Here is a 27,555-nt window from a genome sequence, read left to right as displayed (position 1 = left end):
ATGTTTCATTTACTAGATTTTCTCAAACCCCGTCATAAATTAATGTAGCACATTAAATGCTTTATATTAAGTGTTCCCCGACCCAGTTGTTAATCTCTGCGCGCTTCTTACACTGACTACCTTTTGCAGTGAGAAGTGCCGGCAGCAATCGCCGCACATTGACTTCATGATATTCCTGCTCAATGAACATTCAGAATACTAAGATAAATACTTGATATCTTTTTCTCGATGAAATGCATTAAAGCATGTATTAGACATGGGTGGCGGGGTGCACGGTGGCGTGACTGTAGTGCTGCTCCAGCAGATGTGACGAGGCTCCAAAAAACTGGACATTTGAATGGGTATCCCACAGGTTTAACTGAAATATAGTGTAAATGCTGTGTTCGTGATCTGGAGGTCGAAGACACGAACACAGAATTCAATGGATGTTTTTCTGAGCGGGCTTTCTTTATTGCATGTTTGCTGCGTCTATCTTACGTACTAAACCCCCAGTTCCTATCCTTTGTCTTTCTCCATATAACCAATCACCACACGATAAACGTCTTTGCGAAATTAAAACTAGTTATAAACCTAGACCTCAGTTTTCAGAACTTTAAAAAAAATTTTGTTATCCTACATGTTTAATTATGCCATCCATTCGGAGGTCTAAGCTTATAACTAGTTTTAATTTCACAAATACATTTATCGTGTGGTGATTGGTTATATGCAGAAAAAAAAGGATAGGAACTGGGGGTTTAGTATGTCAGATAGAGACACAAGTCTAAAAGTAAGAAAAAAGTTGGTTCAATTGAAAAAGCGTTTTCTAAAGCTGAACGCTCGGAGGTTGAGCGTTATGCTAGGCTGTTCAATACTGCTTCTTTAGAAGAGTTTGACCCACGACCAGCTGTGGAATTCTGGCTGTCACCTGGCAACAGGTACATCACTCATAAGAAAAATCATCAGCATTCACTTCTGCAGGACCATCAGTCCAGGAACCATGCAGTTCAGCTCAAGCAAAAATCAACAGCATTCAGCCCATGCTGTCCGAGATGGTAAAGATTCTTGGGGGAGAAGATGTTGCAAGACAAAAGCTGAAGAACATGGCAGAAAATTAATCAGGACAGTGTTCTGTTATGTAACTGTAATATATGAAACAGAACTAGTGTAGCTATAATGAAGGCATTGTTTATTAGCCAGTTAAAATAAGGGAATCTTTTATATACTGTTCTAGAGCAAGGTGGCAAAATACTATTCCCTGAAAGAACTTTTTTCAGTTTTAAAATGGAAGGCAGTTTTGGTATCAATAAAAGAGATCAGAAAAAATAAACTATTTTTCACTTTTGTTATTTGTTAATGGGCAAGTGAATTCAACTGGCGGACAAGTGGATTTTCTAAGTTTACTTGTCTGTGGACAAGTACAAACCGGATTCCAAAAAAGTTGGGACACTAAACAAATTGTGAATAAAAACTGAATGCAATGATATGGAGATGGCAAATGTCAATATAGATCAAACGTTTAATCCGAGTAAATGTATAATTTTAAAGGAAAAATATGTTGATTCAAAATTTCACGGTGTCAACAAATCCCAAAAAAGTTGGGACAAGTAGCAATAAGAGGCTGGAAAAAGTAAATTTGAGCATAACGAAGAGCTGGAAGACCAATAAACACTAATTAGGTCAATTGGCAACATGACTGGGTATAAAAAGAGCTTCTCAGAGTGGCAGTGTCTCTCAGAAGCCAAGATGGGTAGAGGATCACCAATTCCCACAATGTTGCGCAGAAAGATAGTGGAGCAATATCAGAAAGGTGTTACCCAGCGAAAAATTGCAAAGACTTTGCATCTATCATCATCAACTGTGCATAACATCATCCGAAGATTCAGAGAATCTGGAACAATCTCTGTGCGTAAGGGTCAAGGCTGTAAAACCATACTGGATGCCCGTGATCTCCGGCCCTTAAACGACACTGCACCACAAACAGGAATGCTACTGTAAAGGAAATCACAGAATGGGCTCAGGAATACTTCCAGAAACCATTGTCAGTGAACACAATCCACCGTGCCATCCGCCGTTGCCAGCTGAAACTCTACAGTGCAAAGAAGAAGCCATTTCTAAGCAAGATCCACAAGCTCAGGCTTTGTCACTGGGCCAGGGATCATTTAAAATGGAGTGTGGCAAAATGGAAGACTGTTCTGTGGTCAGACGAGTCACGATTCAAGTTCTTTTGGAAATCTGGGACGCCATGTCATCCGGACCAAAGAGGACAAGGACAACCCAAGTTGTTATCAACGCTCAGTTCAGAAGCCTGCATCTCTGATGGTATGGGGTTGCATGAGTGCGTGTGGCATGGGCAGCTTGCATGTCTGGAAAGGCACCATCAATGCAGAAAAATATATTCAGGTTATAGAACAACATATGCTCCCATCCAGACATCATCTTTTTCAGGGAAGACCCTGCATTTTTCAACCAGATAATGCCAGACCACATTCTGCATCAATCACAACATCATGGCTGCATAGGAGAAGGATCCAGGTACTGAAATGGCCAGTCTGCAGTCCAGATCTTTCACCTATAGAGAACATTTGGCGCATCATAAAGAGGAAGGTGCGACAAAGAAGGCCCAAGACGATTGAACAGTTAGAGGCCTGTATTAAACAAGAATGGGAGAGCATTCCTATTTCTAAACTTGAGAAACTGGTCTCCTCGGTCCCCAGACGTCTGTCGAGTGTTGTAAGAAGAAGGGGAGATGCCACACAGTGGTGAAAATGGACTTGTCCCAACTTTTTTGGGATTTGTTGACACCATGAAATTCTGAATCAACATATTTTTCCCTTAAAATGATACATTTTCTCAGTTTAAACTTTTGTTCCGTGATTTATGTTCTATTCTGAATAAAATATTAGAAGTTGGCACCTCCACATCATTGCATTCAGTTTTTATTCACGATTTGTATAGTGTCCCAACTTTTTTGGAATCCGGTTCGATAAACAAATTTGATTTCCAAACCCCTGGGTGATAAAGGATAAAGATGGAAATGTACTCACAAGCGAGGAAAGCGTGTTGAGCAGATGGAAAGAGTACTTTGAAAGGCTAATGAATAAAGAGAACAAGAGAAAGAAGAGGCTGGATTAAGGAGAGATTGTGAATCAGGAAGTGCAACAGATTAGCAAGGAAAAATAAGGACAGCTATGAAGAGGATGAAAAATAGAAAGGCCGTTGGTCTGGATGACATACCTGTAGAAGCATGGAAGCATTTAGAAGAGATGGCAGTGGAGTTTTTTTTTTTTACCAGATTGTTTAATGGAATCTTGGAAAGTGAGAGGATGCCTGAGGAGTGGAGAAGAAGTGTACTGGTCCCAAAATTTAAGAAAAAGGGAATGTGCAGGACTTTAGTAACTACAGGGTGATAAAATTGATGAGCCACAGCATGAAGTTAAGGGAAAGAGTAGTGGAAGCTAGGTTAAGAAATTAAGTGATGATTTGTTAGCAAAAGTATGGTTTCATGCCAAGAAAGAGCACCACAGATGCAATGTTTGCTCCGAGGATGTTGATGGAGAAATTTAGAGAAGGCCAGAAGGAGTTGCATTGCGTCTTTGTGGACCTGGAGAAAGAATATGACAGTATGCCTCAAGAGGAGCTGTGGTATTGTATAAAGAAGTCAGGTGTGGCAGAGAGTTGTACAGGATATGTACGAGGGAAGTGTGACAGTGGGAAGGTCTGCGGTAGGAGTGACAGATGCATTCAACGTGGAGGTGGGATTACATCAGGGATCGGCTCTGAGCCCTTATTTGCAATGGTGATGGACAGGCTGACAGACAAGATTAGACAGGAGTCTCCGTGGACTATGTGTGTAAAAGAGAGGGAGGTCAGTGGAATGGGGAGGATGCAAGGACTAGACTTGGCGACAGTGGATGAGTTTAAATACTTGGGATCATCAACAGTACAGAGTAATGAGGATTGTGGAAAAGAGGTGAAAGAGTGCAGGCAGGGTGAAATAGCTGGAGAAGATTGTCAGGAGAAATCTGTAACGGACGGGTATCAGCAAGAGTGAAAGAGGTGGTCTACAAGACAGTAATGAGACCAGCTATGTTATATGGGTTGGAGACAGTGGCACTGACCAGAAAGCAGGAGACAGAGCTGGAGGTAGCAGAGTTAAAAAATGCTAAGATTTGCACTGGGTGTGACGAGGATGAATAAGATTAGAAATGAGTACATTAGAAGGTCAGCTCAAGTTGGACGGTTGGGAGACAGTCACAGAGGTGAGATTGCGTTGATTTGGACATGTGCAAATGTGCACAGGAGAGATGCGGAGTATATTGGAAGAAGGATGCTAAGGATAGAGCTGCCAGGGAAGAGAAAAGAGGAAGGCCTAAGCAAAGGTTTACGGATGTGGTAAGAGAGGACATGCAGGTGATGGGTGCCACAGAAAAAAGATGCGGAGGACAGAAAGATATGGAAGAACATGATCTGCTGTGGCAACCCCTAACGGAAGCAGCGGAATGAAGAAGATTAAATTGTAAATAAAATCACATTCAATAAGCAATCAGGCTGTCTCAGCAATATTCATTTATTTTCATTCTAGCTCCATTGACACAGTTAATCCAAACTAAAAGAGTTTGTGGTACAGCAATACAGTTATCTGCTCCTCAGAAGTTGGCATTTTGAAAAGAAATGCAGTTTTCTACTGCAATTTAGGTGCAAATGTGCAGACTGTACATCTCAGCCAAATCATTGTTTTAAAGTTAAAAAAGTTATGATAGAAGCCAGTCTTAACTAAAGTGATTCTGGGCCCTTTTCATGTTCCCAAGTTGGTATGGGCGACCTGATGAACGGCTAACCAGCCTTGTGTTGATGCAAAAAAGTGCCCCAAAAGAGCCATGTTCGAGTCATCCTGAATGCTACTTATGAAGTGTTGCAGTGTAAACAAACCACGCCCTCCTTGCCCCAAAATTCTTCTCTTTACCTATGTCTGGAATAGAGTATTTTTTTTAGCAGATGTTCCAAATAAACTCATTTGCATGTTGCCCAGAATTGTTGGTGGACAATTAATGCATCTTTATGTGGTAACCTATTGATTAAACATCTAGTAGGTGTTTTGAAAAAGTGAAAAACTGAAGACGAAAAATACATTTTCCTTATATAGTAAACTTATCTGATATAGTAAATTTATCATGAAAAATGCTTGTCACTGCTTTTTAAAATAGTAAATAAATGTATAAATGTTATGATGGCAAGAACAAGCAATCGGAATTAAAAAAAAAGAATATTGTTTTTTACCTCCGCATTCTCTTCTCTCGTCAAGAGATATACATGGGTTGTCCATCCATTTCCTTTCTGTTTCAGTTGGTATGCATATAATATCTGGCTGCCAGAGGCACTGCAGGGCACTCACACATATGCATGGCTGTACACCCCACAAATTGGAAATATGGCCAACCGAATATATGAATATAAATTTTTTACCCAAGTTCGATAAAAGAAACGGTACCTTTTTATAAAATAATATATATATATATATATATATATATATATATATATATATATATATATATATATATATATATATATATATATATATATATATATATATATATATATATATATATATATATATATATAATAATATATATAATAATATATATAATAATATATATATATATATATATATATATATATATAATATATATATATATATATATATATATATATATATATATATATATATATATATATATATATATATATATTATATATATATATATAATTTTTTTTTTTTTTTTATAAAAGGTACGCTTTCTTTTATCGAACCTAGGTAAAGAATTTATATTCATATATTCGGTTGGCCATATTTCCAATTTGTGGAATATATAGCTAATATATATATATAGCTAATCCTAGTCTAATTTTCGCCTCCTTTCCCTAAATAATAATACCCATGTATTTTGCACTTATTCCTCAGATTTAGCCAGGTAACAATTTTGCTATAAACAAACCATACCGTAAAAATTCTTCGACCTGTCCGATCAAAGGCCACACAGTAAACGGAAGACAAGTGTCCCAGAATTCTCCGATGCATTTTCATATGCTGATAAGTGGAGGAAGGAACCATATGGTTGAAACGAGCAAACCCAATGGTTTGTCTGGCTCCAGCAATGGAAACTGAAATTAAAAACAGCAGATTAGAAACTTGTTTGTTTATATAAATTATTAAATGCAATCTTAAGTCCTATACTATACTGCACAGAAATATTATTATACATTTCTTAGTCTAATGAAAAATACATTTAGCAAAAGAAACTAACCATACAAGCTAGTGACAAATTAAAATCAAATGACAATCAAGTTAAATATTTATTTTGGACTGAAAGCTGGCTGCAAGCTAGAAAAAAACATAGCAAAAATTAATATAAAATTACAACGTTACAGAAATAAGTAGTTGAAAAAAAGAATACATTATACTTGGGTCATACACGAGGGGTAGTGGGGGGGGGGAAGAACCAACAGAAGTTAAAATAATTAAGACTGGTAATTCAATATTATGCAAGAACATTGTAAAAATTATTTAAAACTAACTGTGCTACCCAGCTTCAAACAAAAAATAATACAACAGGTGTCAGTTATAGTGCTATCTGTTAAATCAGGTTTATTAGAAGTAGTATGTAACTGCTTTTCTGTACACAATATTTGTAGTTTTTTATTTTTTTTTTACCAATAGCTAATCTTATCGGAGGGCAGTATGCTTGGACCAAGGAATTCAAACCCTGAGGATGGGGTTTCAAATCTTGCTAAATGACACTGTGTGACCATCAGCAAGTCATTTCACCTGTCTGTGATCAAATTGCAAAAACAAAAGAAATGTAACCAATTGTCTCTCAAAAGTTGTAAGTTACTTTGGAAAACAATGTCCGTCATAAAATAATAATAATAGGTCACTGAAGTTACTTACACTTGAACATGATAGGAGTAAAACATTCCTGTATTAGATCAATTCCTGCTTTTTTTCAGCTTTTCCTAATGTCTTGACTTTTATTGATGATCATTGCAAAAACACAAATTTACAGGAAAGTGTATTATTTTTAATTAAAGATGGTAATCAAAAGAAATAACGTGAAATTTGAGTTTATATCTTCATTATTAGATGTTTATAATTTTCATTTCTTTTCACCATTCACTGAAGTACAGTACTTTTGTGTTTTTTGTCATTTGTATGCAGTTCCTGATTTAAAGTCCGGAGTTATAAATGTACATACAAAGCAGTGCTTGAAGTGAATTTACACAAGTGCCTTACCTTGTGTATTACACTGATGTATTACTGTGAAATGAAAGAAGTGTGGAGCATTTCCACATTAGAAAAGCAGGCGCCACCATCTAACAGCTCGTTTATACTACACACTCAGAACGTGCACGCACCCGCATCATGGCTGCCACGTGTTCTCAGCATTCATTTGATGCGTCCTCTGAGCAGGTCCTCGACGTGTGAGCGAGTTCTAGTACCAGCAAAAAGTTGGGGGGATGATGGGGGGGCATTGCAGTGTGCTAAAAGTTGGAATGCGACGTCAGAGTCTCTGTTTACTATCTACACATGACAGAAAGCTTAGTTGATCCTACGAGATCAGTTTGCGCACTCCGATGTTTGATGAATGGTTCGATGTGGTAAAGCAAAATGCCGACATACAGATGTATTCATGGTGCTTTTATATTCAAGTGTAGCATATTCCCGATCATAATGACACGATACGTTTTAAAAGTCTCACATACCATCTTCTGTGCCGTCTTTTTTATCTGGGGCCTCCATCCGGTCCTGACAGCACCGGATCGCCAGCTATTGATCGTCACATCAAGCACATTAAATGTATGATATTCCAACTCTGCACATTTAGAATCCTTAGATTATACTTGATATCATTTTCATGATGAAATGCATTAAAGTATGTATGTTACATGTTACAGATAAATCAGTAATTTCGTTTAAATAACGAATACGGTTAATAATTACAAACATGGGGGTGACACGGTGGCGGAGCGTTAGCGCTGCTATCTTGCAGGGAGTCACATAGCTGATATTCCCTGCCTAGAGTTTACATGTTTTTCTGCTGGGTTTCCTCAGTGTGCTCCGGTTTCCTTCCAAAGATATGCAGATTTGGTTACTCTAAAATGACACTAGCGCATGCGAGTGCTTGTATTCACCTTGCAATAAACTGATGCCTCGTCCAGGGATTGTTTCTGCCTCGTGTCCAATGCTAGCTGAAATGGACAAATCCCTGGACTGATGGATTTAATCATTAAACATCCTTTTCAGAGATACTGTAGTAAGGTATCATCGGAATTTAATGGGTGTTCCAGGCAATTCACAACACAGCGAAGCTGAACCTGTTCTCACCATGATAATATCTCGCACTGCCACCTGGTGGATTCCTTCAGATTTATGTAAAGTACGCATGCAAGTATAAACAGTACAACGCTTGTGTAGCAGGAGCGTCCGCTGAAGCATGCGTCGCGTGAAGTATAACCCTGGCCTAAGAGGACATTTCTGCCTTGGAGTTTGCAGCACCTTGATCAAAGACCTATAGTGGTTATTTGTATGCACCCTGGTTCAAATTTCACCTAGCAGGTGACTAGGTAAGTATTAAAAGAAGCCCAACTATATTACCTGCTGAGTCTGTGCTCGAGTTTTCATATTTTATCTTCTGAGGCTGAAGCGGTTATTTTACTATTCACTATGAAAAATGCATTTTAGTGACTTAACAGCAAAAACATATATATAAAAAAAGCTGAAGGTCATACGTAAGGCAAAATCATATTTTAATACTTAGATTAACTTTTCCTGTCGATGTACCCAGCTGGATTATTTAAAAAAATTAAGACCATTGTTTAACAAACCATGGGAACAGGGAAGAGGAGAAAAATCTCAGGGTCACAGGGACGAATGCATAACCAACATAGGAGCCAAGTATGCATCTAATAATGTTAGTAGTCAACAGCAAAAACTGGCACTTTCTAACCAGTGAGCTCTGCCATTTTATTTGAGTTTCGCTGAATGTTTTTTTCATTTTACAATATAATCAGGTTTCTTTTTTCCTGTTCAGAACACCACCCCATCTTCAGTCATCTTCTTACCCTATTGGTTATTGGTGCCATTTCCGTGGCACATCAAATCACTTCTGCTGCATTTTTCATTTCCATAAAACACGCATCAAAGAGCATAAGTTAGCATAATATTAATAAACCTCGCCAAAGTTGGGAAGAAAAACAAAAAATCATCATGTTGGCTAATTTTCTGTAAAATCATCAGATTTCAACAAAATCCATGAAGGTATTTTTTTCTATTACGGTGGTTATCCCCAAATACTGATATATCAAAATGTTCTTAGCAGATACCTAGTGAAACAGATGCACCATCCTTCCAGATTTCGACTTTTTAACAAAAATGTGTTTTTATTCACAAGTGAACAAGTCAGTTGGTTAAATTTACATTATATTACATATAAACACAAAATAGATGGGAAGCTTAGGGGATTGGGGTGCTAATAAATGTGATGTTAGTTTTAATGTTTTGCACAAAGGCCTAAATATAGTACAAATTAAGTGATGTTATCCTCTAAAACATCATAGAAATTGCCAAAACTTACATTTTGGAGTGTTTTATATTATGCAATTAAAAATGCAGCCTCCTAAGTCAGTACAAAGAAGGTGTTCATTCCCAATTTAAGTGCAATCTCAGTAGCTACAAGGAATCTCATACAATATAACAAACAAACAACAAAACTTTGAGCTCGAACCCAATACATATATTCAGGTGTGGAGACTGGGAAATAAGCAACACAAAAGAACACCACATTTTTTAAATCACTAGGAACTACATGGTGGTGTGCTTATTAAAAAACTTTACAGAATAGTTTACACAGAACAGAATACTTTATACATTAATGTAAATTACACTTTAGTGATACCATAGAAAATGAATCAATGGAAGACTTTACAATATAATCAATTGTACTGTGCAATATTATACAATCAAGTACATTAGCTTAAAACAGTATTTATTAGGTACACAAATCAATGTTAAAATGGACATGGAAGTGAATGAAGTAAACAACTTTAATAAAATTTGTAAACTAAAAGCATTGGGTCAAATTAAGTAATCAAGCTGCATATACAGATTGGTACAGAGGTGTCTTACTGCCTCTGTGCACCATTACAGATCTATTGTGTGTATGCACATTCATTTCTTTCCCATTATTATTTATAATATGCTCTGGAAGAGAAAGAAAGCTGTTAGCTATGTTGTCTAATAGAATTGAGTGCAAGCGTGTGTGAGTGTATATTTTGTTTGGGGTTTTAGATTCTGTTTGAAGCCAGAATGAAGTCAGAGTAATTATGCCAAAGGTTTTTGAATGTGTTAAGTCCCCAGCTGCCACAATTGAATATACTCAGATTTCCTGGTCCTCTTTTTGACAGGAACCTGCACATCAAAGAAGCATGGCAGCTAAATTCCAAATACAAGCTCAACTTAATACAATTGTTGCATGACTGCTACACCTGCTTGAGGGGAAAGGGGGAAAAAAAAGGCTAAAAAATTTGGAGTTAACATTCAGGGAGCTGAGTACTTGTGGGTATCGCTCCTCAACAAAGTTGTTTGGAGTCTACTGTGAAGACAGACTGGTGCGACAAATAACAAAGGTTCATCCACAAAGATAAATGAAGTGTTGCTTAGCAGGTAAAGAAAAGGGACGACCCAATGTTGATTGTCTAGCAGCAGGTTAGACATGGAGTATGTGCTATCACTGGGTATGAAAAACCAGGTAATGAGCCAACTGTCATCCCAGTTATTACCTCACTAACAGTGAAACTGCAGCACATTGTTTTCCATTTATTTGTATTTAAAGACAATATAACCCTCAGAGCAACCTATTTAGGACAGCAACCCTTATCAGATTTTCCCAGAGCTAAACACTGGAGAATAACCTTTAAAGACATTTAGTAGGAGACCTCCTCATAGAATTCCTAATTAGTGATAGAGGGCGAGATTCTGGAACTTGGTACAAAATCGATGCCGCAAGCACAGGCATGTCAAATAAAGACTCAGACTACCAGGATGCCCTTTGCTTTAGGACAGAGTAGGCACAGATGCTAGCCAATTCCAAGGAGAACAGCAGAAAAACTAAAAGCCCTTGTGATACAGAAGAGAATCAGATGAACATAAGCATCCCAAAGAAATTTCCAGTTCACCAGTGACAGAACCACACAATTGCTGGCGGTAAAGTGCTAACCCTACTGCAGCCGATTTATATGCTCCTGCATGCAAATACTGGCGGCAACCACCAAACTAGCACTGGAAGCAGAAACTATCTACTAACTAAGGCTAGGAATAGAAATCTTGCCAAAAAGTGAATTAGCTGTACAGGTAAGCAAATCCAATGCAGAAAAGCATTACAGAACACATACTGAAGGGATTTCGGATATATGTAAGTGGAACAGAGTAGTGCAACTTCCAACAGCAGTACTAACAAAGATGTTGCACGTGCCTAACACTCAGAGCTGGGGAAATGACAACCCAGATTACACAGGTCAGAATGGGGATAGAAATCGAGAATGCAGAGTGAAAAAGGTCCTTGTAATGAAGCGGGGATCCAATTAAACAGACCACAAATGGAGCAATGTCACCTGAAATTCCTGGCCTGGCTCAGCCTTACTGTGTTGTAAAGGGAACATAGGCAGTAAAGTGTGCATTTTTAAATTCACGGCAGACGTCAAGCCGTCAAGGTGCAACAGAAAAAGGGATAGCTTGCTTAAGAAAGGCTCATTCTACATGGAAGAGGGCAGTTATGAACTCCAACAAACGAAGGAGAGTCACCACCCTTAGCCTCATTAATTATAGGCAACCAAGAGTGGGATGGAGGACCGAAGGAACAAAAAGGTAACATACAACCACAGGAGACAGGACTGAAGTTTCGCCTTTTGATTGCCATGACCGTGAATAAATGTGGATACATTGTCTTGTGTGATTATAAGCAAGATTACAGGAATGACACCTTCTTACTATGTAAGGAAGGACAAATGGAAGCATATGCCTATAATCACACTTTTCCTTCCTGATTAGGTCAGCTGATATTTACCAGCCTCTATCAAGTACTGGACTGTCTGGCATCCTTGTGGGACTGGATACTCTGCCTTCAAAGGGTTTGGTTCAGATGGAGGCAATGTTGTAGATTGACAGAAATTTCACTGATAGTGCACCCTGTTCCCATACCTAGAAGGAATGCCAACCAGGTCGGGAAGGTTAGTATCCCCTTTCCCAAATGGAATGCCAGGGCAAATGAAGGGCAAAAGGAGGCTACCTCCTGTGCTCATGTTGTTTCCCCATACACAGGAGGAAAAACATCCCTTGTGGGAATTTCCCTTTTAGATACTGACAAGGCAGCATGGGAGCTGATTCCATAGCATTGCCATGTTGGGTCCCACTGGTGCCGCCATGGGGAGCTATTGGGAGGCAAGTCCCCTGTTTTAGCGTGGCTACACTTGACCTGGAAGTGCTTCCCAAGGGCCGTGATTAGGTATTGGATGTACTCCTGAGTTTTGCTGAAAATGGAGTAGATCCACACAGCTCAGGGAATTGGAACTGGGAGGTGGTTTACAAAGCTCACCTGGGAGGAGTGGGGGAAGAATTATGAATATATGGATTTTGAGAAAACCAAGCCTGTGGAAGGTATTTTCTTTACACTAAAGCATGTTTGAACCCTTACTGGAGTCTGAGTAATTAAGCTTTTAGTTTGTGAATCTGTCACACCCCCTTGTGGCAACATCATTTGATTAAATTTTATCTCAAAAAACACTCATGCAAACATTTTACGAATCAAAACAGAGCAGACAGCAAAAATCCCAGTTAAATAAAACAGTTTATATGGTAGTTATCATTGGATATAGGAAGGATATGGGGAAAAAAGCACTGGACCAAAACAATAAATTGGGCAGGAGACTGCAATAAGACAAACACAATGCAACTTCTTTGAAAAAGTTAAGGCAACTTTTAGAAAGTTATTATTGTACATGGACTTTCAATGTTAAGGGTAGAAATATTAAAAACGGCTTGTTCTAAAATGTCTCTTTACTGTGATGTAATCATCCAGGAGGTCTACATAAAAATGCAAAAACACACACAAAAAAAAAAATTCCAATGAAAACTGTAATTAAGACAGAAAATAAATTTTGATTATACACACACACACACACACTACAAAACTCAACTTTGATGTTCTGAACATCACAGAAACAGAACTTAACTCTATAACATATTTGAGCTCATGGAATTTCCATGCATGTGCAACACACAAAGTCCTAAAGACCAAAAAAAAAAAAAAAGTGATAACTCACCAATGTTTGGCAGTCTTCCATAGAGTAATGGAGGTTCTGGGGGTCTTCCCCTGTGCAAAGCTGCAAAGGCAGAACCACTCCATACTGTGTGCCTACAGTCTGAAATATAGAAAACATATTTCAACGTTACTTTTTAAAAATTGCAATAACTAAAATGTTTACACTTGTCACTCAAAAAACACCAGAACGTTTATACTGCACACTCTTGCAAGAGCAATAGATTTTACATTGCACTATTTTCCACAACACTACAAAAGAAAATAAGCTTTGTCCTCTCTCTAAACATTTTACCTTTTTCTGTTCTCAATAAGGATTGCCGTCCAACACCCAGAAGAGTCTGCACTCCAGGAACGCTGGGAGGTACCTCTTTATCAAGAAGGGGTCCAATTCTTTGACAAATTCTTAACAAATAATCTGCTGGGATGTGTCTGTTGGCCGTTACCTAGGAAAAACAGATACTCCATCAAAAACATTACAAAAATTAGGAAAATCATGAACAACAGTATTAGAAACACAGTAACGAATACCCACCTGGTGAATTAACATTACATTAAACCAAACCAAAAAGTTTCACATTTCTTAATGTCTCACATAGTGTTGCTCAGCAAAATTACAAAAAGTTTTTTCCAATCAAATATGCAGTGTTTGCAGGTGACCTTAGCTGACAAATATTTGCCAGGAAACACACCATGCAACCAGCTTAGACTAATATAAGGTGGTCCAGATCTAATTATGCAATTTTCATTTTGCTATAACTTAAGTTTATTACATAGAAAAAAATCACCAGAAAAATCCCGGACCATCGAGAAGTGTGCGAACTGATGACATGAAGAATCGTCTTTGTGCCGATCTGAAATCGTCCCCGCATAAATTCAAAGTCATCCAGATCATCTGGATCACCCTGTACTTTTCCCAAGCACCCAATGTTACTTTGCAAGGTAAGCGTGACATCATACACCTGTCATAGCCATACACAGAACTTTCATACTGTCAAGTGTACCACACCTCACATTTTATGTCACTGCAAGATCTGTTTCACACATGAGACGTCACTACTCAAGCGTTATTCTAGCTGAATTTGCATCCTGCATAATAAACACAAAAAACTCAGTATTTTTTATTTGAAGGGTACATTAACAGGCCATAATGAGAATGTTAAGTACTGCTCTGTGAGCCTGATGAGGGATATGTACAGTGGTGTCTCATACTTCGAACAGTTTATATGGCTTCCTAAAATTAAATTCAAAGTCTGAATCACTTTACCTCAATAGAAATAATGGAAAGTAAATTAATCTGTTCCCAGACCTTACACAATATCCATTTTGATGACCTTAAAAACAGCAAATATATATAATTTAAGGTAAAAACAACAATTAAATGCAGTAAATAAATTAAAACATGAAAACAAATAAAATAGGTAAATACTGCATAATAAAATTAAAAGTGCATTTAATGTATTTTAGTGAAGAGTGGTGATGTCCCATGTGGATGCCATGGTTAATAGTAACAATAGTTAGTAACACTAACAAACTAAACAAAGTGAAAAAACACTGAAAACACACAAATGCAATGCAACAGATGTTTTCACAATGACAGTAAGACACCAAAAGGGTGCACAACAGATGACATTTACACTTGCTGAGTAACTGCCATCTGTTGCTGCATTTTTTTCACAGGCATCCTTCGAACTCTGGATCAAATTTCTGTTGAATTTAGGATTCACACTTTGGAACATTCAAAGTAAGAGGCTCCACTGTATATGGCGCTTCACGGTGCATAGTGCAGTTTTTATTCAAACAGTGTAAAATGTGCAACTGCAAAAGTTTTCAATAAATAATTCATGAAATCCAAAGTGCAGGGACATTATGTCTTACAATCGGAGTAATAAATTGAATCCTTAAATGGATACAATCAAGTTTAAAAACAAACTGAAAAACCTGTACTTCAGTGCTCTCTTTCTCCATTTTCTCACCTGCTCACCCTAACAGGTCTATTCAGCTGGGTTAGCAAATGCAGTCTCTCTTTTTTTAGCTCCCATAGTCATACATGGCTCCATCTTCCTAACACCCCAATCAGTGTCTCTAGGATACCTAGGAGTCCACGATCTCCCTGGCTCTGTCTGCTCAGCACAGTCAATCACCTTGGAGCACCGTTCCCCTTGCTTACCCTTGGGGATTTCCCCGACTGCACAGTCTCCACCCCACAGCACTGGCTCGACTGCCAGATTTAACTTTTCCTTCCTGTCTTTCTCATACTTCCTTGATTATTCCCTCCCTTTCTTCCAACTGATAAACATTGTAGCTCTGTGAGTGTAAGTGCCTCATTAATGAGCCAAAGAGCACAAACGAGGGACAGGTGAGCTAACCATGCTCTTGTATGTTTATCGACACGTGTATCTGTTTCATCAATTCTCAGCACATGTAAATTATCTTAGCCTTTGTTCTCTGCTGTTATTTGCAATACAATGCACCCCAGCCTTATTTTCCCATTACTCTACCAATCAATCAGAGACACTTCTGTGAGGATTCTCATTTCTGTAGTTTTTAAAAGTTCTCTCACTCAGTCTCTGTACTATATGGAAATATGGTTTATTAAAATGCTTTTTAAATCTGCTGTTAATCACTACAATCTCATGCCCACCAACATTGTTAAGCACATTTGCATATAATGTGCAAAACACCTACTGTTAAAGCTTATGTATCACTGTAAGTCCACATAAAACAACTTAACCCCTACAGGCCAATTTTGCCGAGATGTGGCACACTTATTCCTCAAGGAAATGTGTCAAGACAGTTCAATTTTTGTTCAGATATCAAACAGATTGTGCAGTTTTAAAATTTCCTCATTGAAAAGCATTGGTAAATATGAAAATTTGTAAATCTTAAAACAGAAAAACATTCTGTGCAACTTCAACTATGAATTAGTTTTACTGTTTCAATTTTCCTTTTGAAGTGGTTGCACGATCTTATACAAAATATACATCTTCCACTTACTGGTCTGACAGCTGCTTGGATGCACAATGCAAGCAAGTCAAGCACCATGCAGGGTGCACATGCAAACAGCTCACATAGCAGCAATTACGTAAGCATATGTAAAACTGAATTATTACCGTAAAGAACCAACATTAAACATGCTGCTAAATGATGTTTGAACTACTGTATATACTCACGGATAAGTTCTCCCATGGATAAGTCGGGACTTGATTTTACAGTATCATTTCTGGTATTTTATAATGTCTGCTGTATAAGTCGAATGTGGAAAACTCACGCTATTGGTACAAGGGATTATAATATATCTCTATATATCATACACACACACACATATATATATCTCTATCTATCTATCTCTTTTGGGGTGCGAGCAGCTTATTTGTACAAAATCTTAATTTATCTATTCCGTATCAGTGCAATACGCTGCTTGTTAAAACGGATGACTCCTGCTCTTACATGCACTTAGTGCTGCGTGGGTATTATGAACTATCGTATCTGTTCAAGTTCTATTTAAATTTTAAATATAAGTAATTTTTACTTGGTCGACAGAAATATGTTTAGTAGGAATGCAAGTTAAATTTAGTCATCATTGCATAAATTTTTCTTCACCATAGAAATTTAAAGACTAAATTCAACTTCCATTCCTACCAAAGATATTTCTGTCGACTAAATAGAACCTACTTATATCCAAATTCGAGCTATTGAGCTGTCGCCTGCCTGCCTGAATAAGTCACCCTCGCTTCGCTCTTACTTTACCGTTCATTTAATCATGGCTAGTCGTGGAAAAATTATAACATGGAAGGAGGACTACACGGAGTATGGCTTTACCAAAACAATTATTGATGGCGAATAAAGTATCCATTATTCATAAAGCTTCGATTGGTGATCTGTTTTTCTGCGTTAACCTCATATTTTTTCATACTTCTTCTCAAACCAAGGGGGTGCGAGGGTAAAATGAACCGGGAAGCGCCGACATATATATATATTGAATATATTGAAATAGCTTTACTGTCAAATAATGCAAACAGTATGTGACACATGTTTCGCCCTAATTCTGGGCTGCACCCCCTCTCGGGAATTGAACCTCGGACGTCAGCGCTAGAGGCGAAGCCTCTCATGTTGCGCCACGGTGTGTGGTTCGTTTGACAGTATGTAGATCGGGGTGTATATATTACTTTTGAGAATGCAACATACAGTTTTGTCCAGGAGGAAAGCAATGTTGCCTCAAATCAATGGCAACCTTTTGTAGGGTGTGTCCCTGAGACTTATTGTCATCGCGAAGAGATCAGAGGGTATAACGGTGATGCCAGGAATACATTCAGTGTGTGGCGTTCTGCTGTTTTTTTGTGTAGCTGTCTTCACACAGCTTTTCCGCTGCTTTATAAAATGAATGCCATATAAGACCATTGTTTCGCCTTGCTTTGCGGTTCTGTACTGTTTTATTGTTCGTTTATTACGATTCTTATAGTTATTGTATAGCTATTGGAGACTTACTTTACTGTTCAGGTACCCATTTCCTTTATTTAATCCGCAGCTTGTACGTTATTTTTTGGTCGTTTATTATGATTATATTAGATATTTATTGATTCCCTTATTTAGCTAGCTGACTGCCTGCTCATATAAGATGCTCCGCTGTTTTTTTGTGAAACAGCTTTTACACAGCTTCTCCGCTGTTTTATAAATGAACGACATATAAAGCTATCACCTTGTCAACTGTGTAATGCGTTTTTTGAACAAGTTTGATGCATGGAAGTGATCACTCGTACTGCGTTCAGTCAGTTCACATGAGCTGCTCTCTTGTGTGATGTTGCGATGTCCATGGCTTTATTTAATGTTAGCTAAGACCCGGCACTTAAAAGTTTCTCGCTACAGCAATTTGAACTCCATTACAAAGTGATCCAAAGTCTCGTTTATACCTCGTGTCTTCTCATTAAACTTGTATCTCGCAAATAAAGTATTCAGCGTTTTTCTTCAGCACTATTTGGGAGCTCTTCCTTCTTTTCTACGTACTGCATTCACAGTCAGTTCACGCGATTATGTGGGAGGCGTGATGATGTCACACGCAGCTCCGCCAACCCCCCCCACCCCCGGGCATCGAGCTAACGTCCATTACAATACATGGAGAAAAATAGGTTCCAGTTATGACCATTACACGTAGAATTTCAAAATGAAACCTGCCTAACTTTTGTAAGTAAGCTGTAAGGAATGAGCCTGCCAAATATCAGCCTTCTACCTACACGGGAAGCTGGAGAAGTGATGAGTGAGTCAGTCAGTGAGTGCTTTGCCTTTTATTAGTATAGATTGAATTTGGTTTTGCAGACAGTGCTTGAAGTGGGCCAGCACCAATGAGAATCCCACCATCCCTTTGAAACCATATATGAATACACACTCACACTGACCGCAAAGGGGTAAGCACCCTACCACAACAATAACTGGTCAAACGAAAGGCATTCTAGATTTCATAAATCACCGTCATATGAGCTAGGAGTTCTCTCTTTGATAATAATAAAGCTCAAAAAAATCCCAACACATTTATAGCAATGAAACATAGAAAGATTGCAGACAAATAATGTATTTTACATTGCCTTGCACAAGGAATCAAAATAGATCCTTTAAAATGTTTCTGAATACTGCCAGATTACAAATTAAAGTCGTACATTTTGTTCCACTCTGTATAACATCCAATAAAAACAAGAAAAAAATGTTTTTACAAAACAAAAGACATTTACCCATAGATATCCTAATGTGAAATGCAAATATGCTGCCTGTTTTTGTATTTAGGCATAATTCACCATATATTTTCCACTTGTTTCAATTTCTAGATTTTAAGGGAAAGATGTCTATCAGGTAGGTGAATAGGCTAGGCATTACTCTTCTTTCTTTTTGTCAGATTTGCTGAAATGCATTAAGATTTTTAAAACAAAGCTTAACAAACACCACATAAAAACCTTACCTCAGATACTGAACATTTCTGAAGACAGTAATAGGACTCAAGAAGATGCACTTAAATACATTTGAAAACTTTGAAAGAGTTCTGAATATTTTTGGAAAGTATCAAGTATTATTGATGTAATAATTAGTGCTATACATATTTTATACACATTCCTCAATGCTGCCCCATAGACGAGAAATGCTCATTTAATACTTAAATGCCAAAATGCCTTTTTTCTTAAACCTTTTGAATTTACCCACTATCCCAAGTGCAAATTACTTTTCAACTCACAAAACTGCATTATTCAAGACGAAACTACCATTACTTGTAGCTATATGTTTTTACTAAACAATGAATAATGTAAGCAACATCTACATTATACATTATAGGTAGACAGATATTATATACACAAGTTCACCCCAAAAAATGCACCCTTCATGCTCAGAGCTATGCCAAAGTCATATTTACACGGCAACACAATTTACCCATACTGCACAGCTTTCACTGAAGCACACTGTAAGATAGTGTGAACCATATTCAATAACTTACTGTTTTAAGTCCAACCAAGTCCGTAATTACTTGGCATTTTATAAATATTGATGCAGTATGATAAAAGGTGGGTGCCACAGTTCAGATTCCAGCACAGCCAATTTTTTTGCAATTAAAAAAATACTGACCATAGATAACCACAGTGGCTAGAAAATTGATTTAACTCCAAACAATTTAATATTCTGTCAACTTTCATTCTGAACTTGAAATTACCTAAATTTCACCCGTTTCATCAATGATCTATAAAAAATAAAAAAAGAGAAAACTTTTACTAAAGTTTAAAAAAAATGAAAAAGTTTAAAAAGGTACTTAATACCTTTTCTGATACACTAAACTACATCAACAAGTCTGTGTGCTCCCCCATAACTAATAAAACTGCTTTCTCAACATAATCCCACAGTATGTTAGAGAACACTTTGAAGTACTGCTTGAAAATGAATACAAGTATAAAGGAAGGGAAAAAACACTTTGAAAAGCACTAATCTCCATGGTGTTTAATATTCAGACATAGAAAAAAAAACAACTTTAAAATACACCTATATTCATACAGCATAGATCTGATTGTTCTCCTACAGTGGTGACCAAAATTAATGAACAACTTACAACATCCAAAATTTCTAAATCACTGCTTATACCTATTTGAAGTTATCCTCATGGGAATAGAAGGGTTTTTTTTTTTTAAAACATTCTTCATAATTTAAATATATTCTGAAGCACAATATGTAACACTTAAATGAGAAATTTGAAGAAGAGTTCTAATCAAAATTAGAGAACACTCTCAGATATCTCCTAGTTACTGATGTTAATCTGGCAGCTGGTGCTAATTTCCTTTATTATATGACAAAACCACTTCTAATTACTTTGCAAAATGGTGAGCTACTCCAAGGTAAATAAAACCTGCGACAGCAGGATGTCCCGATTACGGCTAAAGAGCTAACCCTTTAAGTCCGTGATTTCTAGAATACTGCAACTTTATAACACCACCAAAAAAAAAATTCTGGTCATTCATATAAGAAAAATGCACAAGAGGACAGGATAATGAGGAGTGTCTCAATGGGGAAATCGGCTCAACACTACAACAGGAATTGCTCACCAGTTCAGCATTGAACAGGCCAAGGGTCTGTCATGGCACACAGTGTGTCGCCATTCATGACGATTCAGACTTCAGAAAGCCCATTCTGCATTGAATCAAGCCTCTCATCAGCAGAAAGAATCAAAAGGCTAGACTAACCTTTGAGCATGTTGTGTGGACAGGAGTACTGGTCCACAGATCACTTTAGTGATGAGAGCCAGTTTAAATTTATTTGGAACCGATGAGAAACATTATGTTCAGCGTCAAACTGGGGTAAGACTGAACACAAACTGCGTAAAAATGTCAAGTTAAAATTTGGAGGAGGAAGCGTCATGGTTTGAGGGATGTTTTCTGCAGCAGGACTTGGCCCTCTTATATTGAGAGCTACATTGCAGGGAGACTGTAAAGGTTTATCAGAACCCCCTTCAGTAGCATGCACATCTCACAATAAGCCCACAATATTCATGCAAGACAATGCCCCCTTATCAACTTGTAAAACTGGTAAAGTAGTCCCTTGAAGTTAATAACATTGAAATAATGAAATGGTTAGACCAGATCTAAACCCGATCAAGAAAATGGAAAATCCTTGGCGACAAAGTTATGTCAGTGGCCACAACTATGCTTATGAATCATCTCTCCACAAGACAGGCCTTTGTAGGGAATTAGATAGAAAGAAGACCTAGCTTAGATAGGGGGAGGGAAGGGAAACACACAATCATTATAGTTGACATTGTATGTACTAGAAAGCCAAGAGTCTAAGAAGAACATAAACATTTGCCCTGAATGCTGTGTGGTGTATATGGCATGAAATAAACCACTACACACAAGTCATATTATATTACCCACACTGTAATGCTAGATGGCATTGATATGATGTTGAGAGCAATCTTTATTAGCAAAAACAAAAAGTGTCAGTTTCTAATGGAAATAATGTAGCAAAGTACAGACAAATACTGAATAAAAGCCTGCACTTGCATTCCAGAAAACACACTTATGATGGCACATGGGTTCCTGTAGGACCAAAATAAAAAGCACACTGCAGTGGCTTAAAAATAAGGATGTCTTTGTATAGCAAAATTTGCAAACTTTAATTTCAACAGCAATTTTTGGCAAACCATCAAAACCACTGCCAGTCATCCTTGCACATCTAATGTAATACCTCGAGAGCAATTTTGCAATTTGACAATTACTGTTCCATTGTTTTGGCAAATGAACAAACATGACAATGGCATTTGAGTAATTATTTAAAATTATGTCCTTTGATTGGGACAGGCTCCGCAAATTTGATAATCCAACTCATCAAGATCCCAGGTATTTTTACAAGGTTCTGCATATTTACATTTCTACAATGTATCAAAAGGACAAGTCCTTTCTGCATGAAAGCAAACAGTTGCCATTATCAGAAAAAAAATCTGCAGTTTAATGCAAATGTTAAACTTAAAAATAATTATGATATAAAAACTATATATTTTAAATGAGATTGTGTGTTGACTCTGTGTTGAGTTGGCACCCTGTCCAGGTGTCAAATCCCAGCTTAACTACCAAATACTGGCAGTATTTTTATGATGCACAATTTCTAAATTAAAGCTTACATTAATATATTTTGGAGTCGCTGAACTATTTTTCAATGAATCTAAAAGTTATTTCAAAATGCAATTCAGATTTTCAAAATTTGCAAACAAAAGAAACCTAACCAGTACATTTAAATATTAACTCAAATACAATTTTTACAGTTTTAAAAGTTCAAATAGTTTACAAAGATGAATACCGTATAAAGGTATGTCTGTGTGTCACAGTACCAAATGCTTAAACAGTAATATCATTGCCCATGTTTGCACAGCATGTACCCTAACCGATAGCAAATTGCTCCAGGATTATCGCGGCAAATTATTTTGTCAAACAATAAAAACCTTTTAAAATATCGCACAACGGGGCCCTATCTGAATAGTGCACCATATTCTACAACCCAACAGTAAAAAGTTCAATAAAGGCCAACGAGATTTTAGAAGCAAATATCCCTTTACGAACCAGCAGTTTTAGAAATTACACAAATTGGGTCCTATTTAAGTACAGCAAGGACTTCAAATTAATAAGACATGAGACAGCGTTAAACTGTTTAAACGCCATTGATTTTTTTTTCTTAGTATCAAAACATTCATTTAAAAAACACCATGAAAACACAAAGTGACGAGAAATTAATATCAGTTTGTTCTTTGGTTACTTAATAATACACAAACCACTAAATTTAAAGCCAGTGAAACCGGTATTTTGTTTTATTTCAGTGATATCATTGCAGCTTCAGACTAACTGATGAAAATTTCGCCACGCACGGCAGCCTTAGCGCAAGTCTTCTCGGCTTTAACACCCAATCACAAGACGATTGTCACAGATGACTCGCTTCCGGATAAAGAAACGCACATTGTGATTGGTTGCAATAAGAGATTGACGTTCCTTCAACCCCCTTTTCCTGCATACCCTCGAATAACCCCCTCCCCCTTACCTATTATGCACAATAAGGCGTTTATTTCGATACAAAATATCAGCTTCGGTCCGCAAAATGCGGCTTTGCCCAGAAAACTCGCCAAGTTGACCACTACTTACACAACGTATTTTACTCCGATTTATATAGTATTACATTTTAACATGTTCTTAGGATTTGTAAACAAGAACTCACGATTCATAATACAAAAGTTAAAATTTCCACCTGTCTAAAGTTTTCCAACTTTCCCAATAAATACTCACCCATTCTTCAAAGGTACGCTTATATTCTTTGCCTTCCCAATCCAAACGTTTTGGAATAAGCTGAAAAAAAAAAAACACAAGACACTGACTGAGACGAAACTCGCATACAGTGATTGGCGTTCTACCTTCCCTATAATCCTTAGTAAAAAGTTCAAAAATAACTAAAACTGTAAATTATACTAATACAAGGAACCAGCTGCCGCGGAAATACGGGGCGAGCGTAGAGTAGCAAAGGCGCTGCCTACCTCGTATTCATCGAGCTCTTCAACCAAGACCTGCGGAAAGAAAAAAATAAAACACCATTAATTAACTAAAAATAAAAGCCGATGTGCATTTCTGTGACGAATGAACCAGTCTGTATTGGCTAACCTGTGCTGTTTTTTTGCAGGGACCGGACTGTAGAAATCTCGCAATGAGGTAATACAGTTCTGGAAAGAAAGGGGGAGCAGAGAAGGCATTTAATAGAACTGCACGCTAGCTAACACACAAAACATAGCATCCCCTTTCAATATAAAGGTAACACTAATGTAGTAAGACACTAACCAGCCTCGATCTGTGAACACTGGATACCTGACATCTTCCGAGTCGATCGACGCTGCTAAATTGATTAATAGACCTATTGTTGCTTTGTTTGTTTATATACTGAAAATAAAACACAGCCCGTTGAATTGTTTCCCCGGCGTTCGGCCTTTTCCTCTCTCTCGGATTTTCACGGTATCATGCCGTGCTTATCTTCACGACCCCTGCAGGACCTGCTTGTGTACTGCAGCAGCACACCAACAGTGGAGACGGCAGCCATATTGGTAAAGGAGAAACATGCGCCTCCGCTTCTGTTCTAAGGGACGCCAATTGGGCCACAAAAGCTGCTACGCGCACGTGCCGATCGTCACTTGTTACTTCTCAGGCGGGGTAGGTGACGTATCTACTGGATCTGTGCACACATTTCCGAAAATCATACTTTTGTTTGTTTATAATTAGCCTTTTTTACTTTTTGTGAACCGGAAGTGATAATTAATTTCAAGTCACACGAAACATGTTAACCATTTATCCCTCATTATATACAACTGTTTGTGCTCTAATTGCAGCGTAAACGTTCCCTTTTGCTCCATTACTGGAAGTTGGACAATGAAACAGTATTTATAGCGAATCGTTACGAATTTGAAATATTAAATCTAACATCAAAACTTGCCATGTTAACATATTGTAATTGCATTTAGATGAGTTGGGAATAGATCTTTATTGTCACATACATTACAGGAGCGTTGTGAAATTCTTTCCTGCACCGTTTGCGAGGAAAATTGAGGTTAAAGTAGCATATACAGGTAATAAGTTCATTAAGTGATGTGAAATAAATAAATAAATACTATAAAGAAGAGTAGTAAAAAATTACCCGATGTACATAGTGCAAAACAAAACCGTACAGACATTTAGTTTGTATTAAAAAGTAGTGGGAAAAAGAAAAAGGGCAGATGGCAGTACACATATACAGTAGAATGAGGCATAAACCAGAAGGTGGGTAGAGTACAGGGCAGGCAAATTCAGGTTACCCACAGTTCAGTGGCCTTGGCCAGAGGAGGAAATCTGCTCCCAAAGCAGATGCAGAATGTGGATGGTTGACATCGGAAATGATGAAGTCAGTCCTGCTCAGACATCTGATGGAGTAGATGGTATTAAGCCATTTTTCAGATGCATGTTCAGTTTTCTCAGGTGAAGTATATTTTGTTTTTTTGTAAGATTTGCTAACTTGAAAATTGGTATGTTAGGTCTAAAAAACTGATATGATATAGACCAATTTTTTTGGATCAATTTATTTGAGGTGTAAAAAACTGATATAGACCAGTTTTTTAGATCAAACTTTTAATACCTTTTTCTTACCACTGGAATCTTTGAAGATTTTATATATTAATTAATTAATTAGTGTTTAGAACATAATGCTTTTTTTCTAATGAAATAAATGTTTCTATTTACAGAAAATACTGTATAATGAACTATCTAGGGAAAAATAAAAATTTCTGCATGACTATAAAAAGCCTGTGAGACTATCATTTTTAGCAGTCTTTAATCTGTTTCAGTTGTTTTGTAAGACAAAGAGAAAATTGCAACTTTGAAATGTGTGAACTCTTAGAGCAGTAAATGTAGTCAGCAAAACACGCAGAGCCAAATTCTGCCAAATCCTCCTCCCTCAATAGATACAATGGAGAACAGTGATCTTTTGGGCAGGCGGATCACAACTCGTATCATTACAAAGCCCTACAGTGCTCTGTGCTTTACCCACACCAGTTTTTCCTCAATGACCTAGTCTAAAAATTCAGCTATTTGAAAAATGTCAGCATAAAAAAACTCCTAAGAATTAAATAAATGGAATATGAAAAAGTGTCATATCACAGAAAATAATGTAACACAAGATTTGTGAATCTTGACCATTTATAGCCTCCACTGCCACAACTTTTCAGAAACTGGTATCCATCGAAGAACACAAATAAGAGTACAGTCTAGTCTGTCTGGCCACATAGTCAGGTGACAAAGAGACAGACAAGACTTTGTCTAATCCTGCCGCACATATTAAGAAAATGTTCCAGAATTTGCCGTTGCCATTTCAATTTCTCACTTATAAATGAGTCAAACTAAGATTTTTTGAGAAAATGACAAAGTATTAGTAGGGTCTGTACTGGAGTCCTCACTCTAAAACTTGATAATTTTTTTCAAGCCATCAAAGACATCATTGTCATTGAGAAGAGTGTCTTGTTTGGCTTATTCCTTTTTATCCTTTAACCATCACTGATTATTGAATTTCTTAACATTGTATCATTCACAAAAATCCACATCCTAATGATATAATTAATGCAACTTTGTAAGATATGTTAAATCATATTTTCTTTGAGAAAACAATGATGAATCCTGTTTTGCTTTTCATCATTATGCAAGAACATGCAAAAATAAGTTGTCTTTTGGACAATGTTGGGACCTTTAGGTTAATACCCAAGTTAAAAATGTATTTCAGTTGCAATGTATTTTGGAAGATATTAAAGTATAAAAGGTTGGCAGGAGTCTGTGTAGTATCTTTTCACAAGGAATTTGTCATTGGGTGACAGGCTCACTGTAGTATTTTTGGACAAAAGGTTAGGTGTGCATACTCGTGCATAAATCTATATTTGCATATACTGTACTAAGGTCATATTAGCCAATGCATATCTTTGAGAAGTGGGAGCTTAGTCTTTGTATTGGGGGAAAATACAACTAAAACAACATTTATTTCTATAGCACATTTTCATACAAAGGATGTAGCTCAAAGTGCTTTACAACATCCAAATTCATTGACTGTAACAGAATGTGAAGTCAGTACCTTAGAGCTGTGATCCAACAGAGCTAATCGCTGCACCAATCTTAAATTTGACAAAAGACTTCATAAAGTATTTCACATGACACAAGTACACCAATTTAAACAATATGTAAATATGATATTTTGTTTAACTGGAACCATATGATTTTTTTTTCCATTTGAAACACATTTATCAATTCACTGTTCAGCTTTTTATCCAGATTTCTTTATTTACTTGGGTAACAATGAGCAGGAGTCTACTTGTGAAATAATAGGTTAAATGCCAGAATCAAAACCAGACAACATATTGTGTCAGAGTAATGCACACACACACTAACACTGACATAATTTTAAGATTTCAATGTTAAAATAAATTCTTTGATGTTGTTTATGTTCTTTTCTATCTTTAGAATTCACCTCAGAATATAGGCTGCGTTTTGGAGAGTGATTTTGATTTTCTTTATTGTATCTTTCAATTTATATTTCATTGCTTTGCTTTTATATTTCATTGCTTTGCGGCATGAGTTGGACATTCTATCTCTTATGCTATGACAAAGTATAGTATATACTGTATCCTTTTTTTAAAAAAAAAAACAAAAAA

The 27,555-nt window shown here is 37.1% G+C and overlaps 1 protein-coding gene across 1 annotated transcript in view; it reads right to left on the bottom strand.

Annotated features, from left to right (window-relative positions):
- Positions 1–24,287, bottom strand: part of brwd3 (bromodomain and WD repeat domain containing 3) — a 152,699-nt gene extending 128,412 nt beyond the window's left edge. Inside the window, exons 1-7 of the mRNA XM_039765961.1 lie at positions 24,179–24,287; positions 24,005–24,063; positions 23,881–23,910; positions 23,636–23,695; positions 13,642–13,792; positions 13,351–13,449; positions 5,978–6,138 (exon numbers count right to left, since the gene is read on the bottom strand). Of these exons, the coding sequence (XP_039621895.1) occupies positions 5,978–6,138; positions 13,351–13,449; positions 13,642–13,792; positions 23,636–23,695; positions 23,881–23,910; positions 24,005–24,063; positions 24,179–24,212 (594 nt within the window). The 5' untranslated portion in view covers positions 24,213–24,287. The remainder of the gene's footprint in view (positions 1–5,977; positions 6,139–13,350; positions 13,450–13,641; positions 13,793–23,635; positions 23,696–23,880; positions 23,911–24,004; positions 24,064–24,178) is intronic.
- Positions 24,288–27,555: the final 3,268 nt, after the last annotated feature.

This window comes from Polypterus senegalus, chromosome 10 (genome assembly GCF_016835505.1).
Source record: "Polypterus senegalus isolate Bchr_013 chromosome 10, ASM1683550v1, whole genome shotgun sequence".
Taxonomy (NCBI): domain Eukaryota; kingdom Metazoa; phylum Chordata; class Cladistia; order Polypteriformes; family Polypteridae; genus Polypterus; species Polypterus senegalus.
Note: the sequence above shows the minus strand (reverse complement) of the source record. Positions and strands in the feature narration are given on the sequence as shown.